The sequence below is a fragment of the Microtus ochrogaster genome, linkage group LG1 (genome assembly GCF_000317375.1).
Source record: "Microtus ochrogaster isolate Prairie Vole_2 linkage group LG1, MicOch1.0, whole genome shotgun sequence".
Lineage (NCBI taxonomy): Eukaryota > Metazoa > Chordata > Mammalia > Rodentia > Cricetidae > Microtus > Microtus ochrogaster.
The window spans coordinates 29,395,988-29,406,959 of record NC_022027.1 but is presented as its reverse complement, the minus strand read 5'-3'; the positions used below and the strand labels follow the sequence as shown (position 1 = coordinate 29,406,959).

Genomic DNA, 10,972 nt, shown 5'->3' with positions numbered 1-10,972 from the left:
TAATCCATGCCACACGTGGGTCATGCAGGGCCCTTTAATATCCCCAGGGGCCATTAGGCACTTCTGCCTGAGGGCTTGTCTGTACCTGCATGACCCCTAGAACCCGGAAGTATCGCCTTATTGTGGCTGAAATCATTGCACATACCATGCCTGACTGTTTCCCAGTGCTAAGCTGAGGGCATTTTAAGCACCTATGAATAAACAGTGGTGTGCACAATGGGCAATGCTCCCGAGGGACCGAGTCAGTGGTCTATTGCTATATCATGACTTACCACAGCTATGTAGCTTAAAACCACACATCTATCGCCTCACAATGTCTGTGGGGCAGGGATTTCGACATGCCTTAGCTGGGCCCTCTACCTCATGGTCACTCGAGAGACTGCACTGCTGCCGTGACTAGAGTCTCACCTGAAAGCCCCATTGTAGAGAACAGACACCTCAGCCGGGCAGGCAGGAGTTGCTTCCTGATTGGGCTGTTGGACCTGAGCTCTTTACCACTGTTGATTTAAGCCTACCCTCAGGTTGCTGCCCTGAAGCCTTCTCCACCAGGCTAGTCATGATGTGGCATCCTGCTCGAGAGGTAGCAGTCCCTCTGGTATTCACTGCTCTGCATAAGAAAAGTGTTCTGTTTTAGGGAATATCATCAGAAAGCAGCAATCCCATTGCTGCGGCTGGCAGAGTCACTTGGATAGAAACCAAATAGCCTGTCCTGCCTGCACTGGAGAGAAGCAATGGTTTAAGGGCCTGAATACCAAAAGGTAGGATAGTGGGGGACCACTCTGGAGTCTGTCTGCCATGTAACTAGAGCAAAAGAGTCCACTTCACATGACGGCGCTCTCCACTTTGCTGGAGAGAGATCAGCAGATTGTGAAGGAGCCTTAACCAGTGTGCACTGGTTACGGGTACATCTGTGTGTGGAATTTGTCATGCGTGTTGCTCTCCTGTGCAATTTATTGTACTTGAGGAGTCTTTGAAGTTTGAGGTTTAAAAAAAAATTAGCAAAGACAAGCTATAAATCAGCTCTGAGCATGTTTGGTATACAGCCATAGTCCCCAACTCATCAGAACTGGGAATACTCAGAGGTCCCTGCTCAGCATCCCCTTCTGTGTGGTTGGCAATAACTCCAAACACTGGCTGTGACCATGATGAAGATGCTTGGCATCGCGATGGTTGGCTTTTTCCCTCTGGAAGATGGATTTCACATTCACACTGCTGTTTCTCTTCCCGTGGGGGCACCTTCCCGGAAGCCAGATCGATTTTTTTTTAAGCATAAATCAATCAGCATACTTAAACAGGATGAAGTAAGTTTCACTGACTGTCCAGATTAGCTTTTCTTTTCTTAATCTTCTCTCCTTCTTCTTAGATACAATGATTTGTGCAGCAACACTCTGCCTGTCTTCTGGCCATCCCAGAATATATGCACTTTTCAAACGCCATAGAATGGGGTTTCTTTTGCTAAGTAACAATTCTGTTTCCATCTTTTCTCAGAAAGTATTCTTCCTGAATTATTCCATCCATTTTCTTTTCTCCAGACTGACTTTTAGTCCTATGATTTTTAATTTAAAAAGTGCTAGGATGTAATACACCAGAAAGAAAATATCTACTCAAAAAATGTGACAATAACTCAGTGTGACGCTGAGACCAGGCACCAGTGGGGGAAAGGTTCTGTCCCTGGACCACACCAAGCCCAAGGAAAATGCTTTCCCTTCTTATCCAGGCCTCCTGCTTGCTGGTTCCAGGAGCCTTTCCTGAGAGTCAGGACTGCATAGAGGCTCTACACAGGAGAACAACAGTCATTCAGTTCATGAAAAACTCAATTCTATTTCTAATGATTCTGTGGTGGTGAAGTTGTTTTTTTTTTTGTTTTGTTTTGGGTTTTTTGGTTTTTTTTTTTTGGTTGTTAGACTTACCTCATTTTAGGGATTTGTATAATGTAATATGTTTATTTAGAAATTGGCCTTGATCGAGGGGCTGAGCGAAGAAGGTTGCCATGAGTTCGAGGCCAGCCTGGATTACATAGTGAAAATTTGACCGTTCTTGGGGACTGGAGAGAAAATGTTGTCTTTCCTAGTTTTTTCCCATGTATTCTTTAGTTAAAACAAGGTTGGTGTTTTCTGTTTTCCAGTTTCCAGTTCTGTTGTTAACACCTATGTTCTCCAAATGTCTCCTTCACACTAACCTCTCTGGTAGCTCAGAGAGGGTGTGTTTTGAAGAGAAGACACACAGCCAGGAGGCCAGAAAGCATTGCAACTCTGTCATTTAATTCTTCAGCGTCTCCATTTACAGTTGTCACCATTGTTTGGGACTGAGTCTTGTGTAGCTTGGGATGGTCTCAAACTCGGTATTCTGTCTGACTGGTCTCTTCTGTCCTCCTGTCTCTACCTCCTAAGCGCTGGGACTGCAGAGCACCACCACATCTGATTTACGGTTTCCATTATTCCTGAGTGCCCATTCTGATCCAGACCCCTGTACCAAGGACATTCTGTATGGGATATACTGTGTAAAGGGGAGCTGCGGAAGAGCTGGGGGCATCTGAGAAAATTATACAGAGGCTCAGTAGAATATCTGGTGGGCAACGCTGTAGCCAGAGCCGTACCTAACATAACTTCCACTGCTGGGGCATGCATAGCTGTGCCCAGCTCTAGCACACCCTGGCCTGTCACTTGAGCCACTGAGTGATTTCTATCCCCTGGTTCTCCATACATTTCTTTTTTAGGTGGAGAGGGAGTGTGGATGTTCAAGACAGGGTTTTGCGGTAGTTCTGACTGTCCGGGAACTTGCTCTGTAGACCAGGCTGGCCTCGAATTTACAGAGATCCACCTGCCTCTGCCTCCCAGGTGTGTCAGGGACCATGCTTTGACAAGTGGACCACTTTACCAGGGGAGGGACATGGGGATAAGAAAAGTTAGCAAAGGGTACCAAGACGCAAGTGAAAATAATAAAACAGAAAACATAGCATAGTACCAGGAGGGAGTTCCAGTAAATACTGAAATTCCCATGTTTAATTTTCCATACACTTTCTACCAATACCACAGGGGGAAGAAGACAAAAGGCTGCTTTAACATGATACAAAGGACTACCAGAACAGTTGTTTGCTTCAATACTTTGTGATATCAAGTCAATAGCATTCTGGTGTTTAGGCAGTGAACCCACCCTAGACCAAGTCTCCTGAAGGCAGCCGCTCCCTAGGTCAAACCTTCTATCTCAAAGAAAGAGCAGAATTTATGCTTGAATATTCTGACCATTGGTCAGGGTGGAATGGATCTACCTGTATGGGGCATCTTAATGTAAAAGACCAACTAACCACACCCTAGGTCAGGGTGTGTAGCCTCACTTGTAGTCAGCAACTGTGAACAACCTCAGATCTCTGACCTGCAGACAAGGTGGAAATAGGCTCACATTTTTGGACCTCCACAAGGGTGCTGGGATTAATGGGGAGCACTCCCCCTGCCCAGCTCTGCATTTCTGAGTGTGCAGGAGAGGCGAGTCATCTTTCAGATTCTGAACAGCCACAAATGCACAAAGAACTGTGTGCTACTCTCAGAGATTTAACCACACACAATTCTCCTGTGTCTCGTGGTCTCATGGTTCACATCCTTTGCTATTTCCAAGATGATGATATTTTGAGAAATTCTTGACCTGGATCCAGTTCTGAGTGATGATGATAGCACGTGAGTCTAGGGTTTACCGTAGGTTATATGGTAAATAAAGATGAAATGCTTGGACGTCGGAAAGGCTTTCGCAAGTTGCATCTAACCCATGGACGACGCTGGGTGGTGGTCTCACGGAAAGCATCTAACCCATGGACGATGCTGGGTGGTGGTCTCACGGAAAGCATCTAACCCATGGATGACGCTGGGCCGTGGTCTCACAAAAAGCAAACAGTTGCCGAGATGCAGAGGCTTTGTGGGCGGGGCAGGGATTTAAACCCAGTGTTCGCTGACTTTCATGCCAGGCTTGAACTTGCATTGCTTTTGTAGAGCTAGAAATATCTCTGTGTTAACTCCTTGTGGCTTTTCCCCTCACTGTCTTTGTGCACAGCCTGACCCACATTTGCTTCTGTTGGAGCAGGTGGTAGACCTCAGAAGCAACGCCCTGACCGCTCTGGCACCCATTGTGACCATTGCTCTGGAATTACCCCACCTGGAACTTGACTTGGCTGATAACCAGTGGCGGTGTAATGACAGCAGTGCCAGCCTTCAGAATGTCACCTCTGCCTCCTGGAGGGAGAAGTGGGATGCCATCTGCAACACGGCTGTGGGTGAGTGGGTGGCGTCATTTGGCCTGGAAAAGCATATAAGAAGGCAACCTCCTTAAAAGTAGCGACAGTCTCTCAAAAGACAGGGATGCTGGTCCCCACCCCATGCAGCCTTGGGCTGCGGCAAAGGACAGTCCTAACCCTTAAAACCCTTTTCCTTGGCTTCTGACAGTTTCTTTTCACGTGATCGAAGAAACATAGAAATGAAACAGTTCTTTATTTAGAGAAGAATTTTGCCTGGAAGCCCCCAAAATGTCACAAAGTTCACCCCAATTCTTAATGATTGATTAAAGAAGGGTTTTTTTTTTTTTAGCATCATTCTAAATGCTTACTAACTTCTAAAATGTGACTCTCAGAGTTCAGAAGACAAGCGCACGGATTTCAAAAGTAAAGTTTCATTAGATGTGATCCTCGTCCCTCCCCACGAACAGATGGTACCACTGAGGCAGGACAATCTGGGCAGGTTTTAATCCCCCTGCTATCCTCACCAGCCTGGAAACGAGATTCGGGACCAAAAGGCCTGGAATCTGACTGCTTTGGGCTTGCCATTAAAGCGGTGTCATGGCCATGGCTACTGAGTGTAGAAGATATCCACGAGAGCAGAAGGGAGTCATCAGCCAGGGCTGGCATTCTGAGTGTATAAGGCAGAAGAAGACAGTGGGGGTTTTACTGCTTAGCAAAACTGGAAAATGGTGAGGAACTAGTATTCCAACCTACAACAAATAGGTCAGAAGCAGATACCATAGAGGGTTGATAGAATGTTCTAGCAAATGCAAAGTAGCTGAGGGTTTGGAGGAAGGAGAAGCCGTGTGTCAGCTCTCCCATCTGCTTGCTTTACCTGTGGGCAGTCGTCGGGCAGGTGGCCTCAGAAACATAACCAACCTCTGGACCTGTGAGAAACAGGCCCATGTCTCACAGAGCCACTGTGGGCAATGAACAGGCATGAACACGTGAATGAATACATGAAAATTACCTGTTACCTGATACATGCTTGAAAACCTAGCTAGCTAAAGTTGGAGGGTTCGCAGACTCTCTGAAACCTGGTGTCTTATTCCAACATCTGATCAGTGTGTTTTTCCATTTCCCTCTTGCAGAAAATGAGAAACCATATTTGGAGACCCCCCAGATCAGAATTTCCAGGGAAACACACCTTCCTGCTACTCCGAGTGACACGAAAAGCCTCATGCAGAGCAAAGCAGAGAAGCCCCAGGAAAGAGTGGATGTTCACCTTTCCACTCTGGAGCAGGCAGCCCAGGTGGGCTACGATGACCTCAAGGAGATACAGCCACAGCCCCCCACAGGACTCAGAGACTCTGGGGATGATAATGACAGGAAGGACGATGATTCTCCAAACCTCGTCCTGGCCATCTGCCTGTCGGTGTGCATCACGTTCGTGGTGGCTTTCTGCCTGGGTGCCTTCATGAGGCCTGAGATTGACAGACTGTGTTTAAAATGCTGCCAGAACAAAAAGTCTGGCTCAGGAGATGCCTATTCAAATGAGGGCTTCTATGATGAAGTTGAAATTTCCCTACCTGAACAGCACCAAGGGACAGAACCATGCCAAGCATCGCACCAGCTAAAGCTTTATGAGAGCGAGAACACTTCCTGGGCAACAGAGCCCATGCCATATGATATTGTCATGCCAGAAAGGGTACCGGGGAGCGGGAGAATGGATCTCAGTCATCAACAGAACCCGGTGCAACTCGAGGACAACACTGGGGCACGAAGCAGAGATGGCAATGTGCTTCCATGTGGCCGTGCAGCCCACTCTGCTCTTTATGGACTTCCAAACGCTGGTACTCATGAGCTGATTTCAGCAGTGCAGGATCACTATGAAGAATTACATTATGACACGGTGGACCAGGAATCTTCTCTCTACGAGGGAGTGACAGATAGGTCTTCCATTTCTAGCTCTCTGGAAGTTATCCCCGGCTCCACCGATGGTGAATGGGACGAATTGTGCCTGTCACAGTCAAGAGATGTTGTGGCTCCCGTCTCCAAAACTCTAGCACCTACAAATACACAGGGCTCTGGGGAGAGTAAGGAAAGGGGGTGCCCTGAACCTTTGGGAGCTATGGGCTCACCGATGGAGTCTTCCGAGGGAAGGCAGGCAAGCAATTTCTTTAGGGGGATGGCCACATGGGAGCCAAGCTTCCAGAAAGCCGATGCTGAGGAAAGGGTTTCCGATGTCTATGATGAGGTCCTACACCATAACCCAAGAGCTGTAGACCCGCCCTCCCTTGTGCCCAGATGGGCCAGTGACCCTCATGCCACACCTACCACCGAGGAGCCTGAGCCGAGAGATGCCCCTTTTGACTCTCCTTATGACTTGGTGGCCAATTACGATTCTGACTCTGACGAGGGCTCCTTGTTTACCCTTAGTTCTGAGGATTCCGAGAACCCAAGGAGTTTGTCTGAAGGACAGGCCTCTGTGGAGAATGTGGGGCCCAGTCAGCCCCTGCCTAGCAGGGACTTGGGAGACTATCAGGACGATGTGACATCAGCAGAAAGTGATAAGGACATCACCCCACAGAGGGTTCTGGAGATGTATGAAATCCAGGACGCTCTCTTTGGAAACCTCTTCATTTCTGCTCCAGACTCGTTTGTATGAGATGGACCTGGGAAGAGATTCGAACTCCATTCTCCCTGAGAACATAGCAACTTTGACCCAACCCCTGGGTCAGAAGCTATCACACCAGGAGACCCCGGACACCTTTGTATGTGATGGTGACATAGGACCCCAGTTGGAGGCAGTAGACTGGCCTTAGAGACCTGGAATTCCCAAACGCGGGTCCTTCACCATCACCACCACAGTCTGCTGGGGATCCCTCAGCTCCCAAGGAGCCTGCCACCAAAGAGAAGTAACCATTGGTAAACAGTCCCCTTTTTATGGGCTAGGGATAAAGCTCTGTTGGTGGAGTGTAGAATCCAGGACTCACCATGCACGAAGTCCTGGATTCAATCCCCTGCACTGTACAAACTGGGCACAGTGGCCCGCACTGTCCTTCCAGCTCTCAGGAGATAGAGACAGGAAACACCAGGGTTTTTCACAATGGGTGACAGAGTATGTGGGGAGCCCTTCCCACATACTCCATTGCAAGATGGTGCTGACCATCAGCACCACCACCGTAATCAAGCCAGTGCGCATGTGCATGGTAAATGACAGTTTACCCTGTCAAGCCAGTGCGCATGCACATAGTAACTTTCCATCCCTTGCTCTCTGCCTCTCCCGTGGCGTCATAGGGTTTGACAGGCTGCAGCCAGTCAGAGTTTGACACATCCGAGGCGAGGACTGTTAAGCTATATAAGGGCCGGGTTTTCGACCCTTGAGGTCTTCGCTCTGTAAGCTTATGCTCTCCCTTTCAAGACGCATAAAGCTTTTCTGCAGAAGGATCCTGATTGTGCCGCGTCGTTCTTGCTGGCGAGAAGGTAGAGCGGGACAAGAGTGTTCTGGCAAATGCGAGCCCTATTGCTCCAACAATCAGCTTGAGACAGCTGCCAGATCCTCACGACAAGGCCTAGTCCCCCACTCAGACTCTGGCTCACATCCCCCAACTGCAGTTGCCCGGATCCACATGGATCATCCTGGAACCTGAAAGTCATCGTTTCCCTTCACAAGTGTGCTTTCCCAAAGTCACTTTTTGAGTCACCATTATCGCGGTGTCAACCCAGTAAATTCATTCACAGTGGTCTTACTCTTGACGTCTCCTATTTCCTGCATCTGCGCAGATGTTAAACAGGAGCGCCGTCTGAGTTCCTGGCTGTCTGTGTGGGGAGAGAGTTGGCAGGCAGTCTGGACCGGGGCTAGACAATTTTCATTAAATTAGGGTTTGCATGGAAGACGAAAAGAGATGAAGTTTGGAGGGAGGACACCAAGAGTCTCCCCATCTACCTCATGGCATCACTGCTGGTCCTCGGGGTTCTAGCTTCTCAGTCGCTCTCACAGAGGCCCAGGACCTGACTCTCTACTCTTAGTCTGCTCACCTTCCTCTGTGAGAGTTCTCAGGTGTCGGGGCTTCTGAAGGCCACCTACCTCTCTGCTAGCCTTACTTATTTCTACAAGTCTGGCTCTGAAATCTTTTTTTGTGTGTGTGTGTTGTTTGTCTGGTGTTCCAACCCCTGGCATCTATTCTTCATCCAAGCCTTGGTTCAAAGCGTACTTCCTCCATAAGCCTTTCCCCCTCATCTCACTGACGTAGAAATGACCACTCCGTTCCCCACTTGGCCATGTAGTATAATTCGCGTCTTGTGGAAGCAACAAGGTTTAATATGGCATGGCTGGAACCTACGAGGCTCTTTTATTAGTCAATCTCCAACTGCTGGTGGATTTTGGATTCACTGAGTGTCCAGTGCGGTTTCCAACTTCTTGTGTCCCAGAACCAAAACCTGAACCGAGAGACACATGGGTAATAGCAGAAGTGGGGATAGCTTACGGAGAAACAATGTCCTTCCAAGGGCAGAAAGGGGCCAGAGCCGGGAGAACATGGACAAAAACTGTACAAATCTCCGGGATTTTTTAACGGCCCAGGCTTTGGGGTCATTCACACAGCGTGAGCCTTTCTGTTCATGCTCCATTTGTTACATATTGGCCTTTGTGGCAAAGAGGCTCTGGTCTCTGTGCCAACTGTGTCTTTAATATGCTAATGTCGACCTCACTCTCCATGCGACTCTCTCCTGCCTCACAATAGTTGGGCAGAATTCAGCTTCAACATGGAATCAATGGAGCCGGCCATTACCTCAGAGCCCACAGTTGTGCACAAGGTGGAAAACCTGCTTTCCAGCCCAGAAGCACATGGAAAATTGTCTTTGGGGCTTTGGCTTTTTAGCCATTCACTTGGTTTCTTTCCGACTTCCAAAAGGAGCCCTCGTAGTGTAGCAGAAACAACACAGGCAGCACAATTTAGCGGCCCAATTTCCCAGCAAGGCCCCTGTCTTTTGTGAAAACACATTTAACCCCCTCCCAGAGTGCCTGCTGTCAACTTGGACAGAGCTGGTTGATGGAGGATTGGAAGCCTACAATTCCAGATTTTGAAACTCACAAATCTCTGCCTGAGTTCTGTGGAGCCCTTTCTCGGCTTTCCCTCTTGATTTCCTCCAAGATAATGTCTCTAGTTGTGTTATTCCACAGAGGACTTTCAAAACATCTTCATTTTATTCAGACTGCCCTTTTGCATGTCTATAGCAGAACAACAAATTTGACTCAGCCAGGTCCTAGCAGATATAAGTTCAAAAAACACTTTCAAGTTTTTTGTATGATTGATTTACCTTCCAAAACTATGAAATAAATAAGTCTTGGCCCAGGGCTGAACCCCCAAACATGAGACATTGCAATCTTACTCTCATTGAAGGTGAGTAGGTGATCTGTCTCTTATGGACCTCCTCCCAGGATCCTTCAGTTCAGTGAAGTCCCTTGGGGATCTGCCTGACAGCATTTTCTCCTCATCCTCTAGAAAGGTACCAGGTGTGAGGTCTGGGGCTCCATCTTTCTTCTTTGGGGCAAAGTCACAGGAGTAACCCGGGTAACCAGAAATAGCTGCCGGAAACACAGAGCCGCAAGTAAATGCAGACTAGTAGACACTCGTTCATATATTTCCAGTCTACTTCAAATTAAAACCCACCCCTCCCTGGTCTGCAGGCTATCCTTGAAGCACTTCCCTGTGCAAAGGAGACAAAGACAGCAGGGTTAGAAGTTCCCCTGTGTGAAGAGGTTCCACGAAGGTCAGTAGTGCCGACACTAGACCCAGCTGCCAAGCAGAGACAAGTGGCAGACTGACAGCGGTGAGGAGCCTGTCTGCTGGTGCACAGGGAGAGAGGACCCATCGCCGCACTTTCTGAGAATCTCTTATTTCCTAGACGTTCAGCAAAGACCTACGACTAGCTATCTCTAGCTTTTGCACAATCTTTGTCCAGACTTTATTTCCAGATTCCTACTTCAATGTTTCCCTAGTAACTGCAAATCCAGGTGATACTGGCGGTGAAGGGGTGGCTGTGTCTTAAGGCTTCTCAGACACTCATAATAGCTTAACAAATGACAAGCGCTCTTTCGTCACCACGGTAGCCCAGGACATCCCAGTCACAGACATGAAACTGGCTCAGCCTTTGACTTTTCCACCTGCCTCTGTGTGTGTATGTGTGTGAGCGTGCGTGTGAGTGTGTTCATGCATGTGTGTTTGTTTGTGTATTTATTCGTTTGATTGTGTGTGGCTTGTTTCTTTATTTGTTTGAATAAATACATCTCGGTTGTATGTCTTTGTTGTTGCTTAGAAAATTCTCATTATTTTTCTTTAGCTATCACTACTGACTAGCTTTTTACAGCTTAACATAATCTTAATTAACCATAATTTTGGTTTTATTTTTAGATGTTCTAATGTTCACAAACAGACCAATAGGCTCCCTCTTATGCTATTTTCTGTGTCTTTTTTCTGTTATTCCTAAAATATTGTTGCTTTTTCACAATAAATATTCCAGTGCAGTCTAGAATGTTCCTCAAGAATGGAAATCACTCTCAGCTCTGTTTTCTTTTAGTGGAGAATAATAGCTTGATTTTTTTTTTTTCTGCTGTGAAATTTGCATCCCTGAAAAGCCTTGCATTCTGTAAATCACACTCTACAAGTCAAGGGCAGATCAAGTTGAGGAGACTATGGACAGGTGAGCCGAAGCAGAGCATGAAGCAAGAGTCACTGGCCTCTGAGAAATCACCTGGGACTACCCTGG

The 10,972-nt window shown here is 47.6% G+C and overlaps 1 protein-coding gene across 1 annotated transcript in view; it reads left to right on the top strand.

The window, feature by feature from the left end:
* Window positions 1-7,123, top strand: part of Lrrc66 (leucine rich repeat containing 66) — a 37,192-nt gene extending 30,069 nt beyond the window's left edge. The window contains 4 exon segments of the mRNA XM_005359395.2: window positions 4,072-4,261; window positions 5,353-6,859; window positions 6,861-7,019; window positions 7,021-7,123. Coding sequence (XP_005359452.1) covers window positions 4,072-4,261; window positions 5,353-6,859; window positions 6,861-7,019; window positions 7,021-7,123 — 1,959 coding nt within the window.
* The last annotated feature ends 3,849 nt before the right edge of the window (window positions 7,124-10,972 follow it).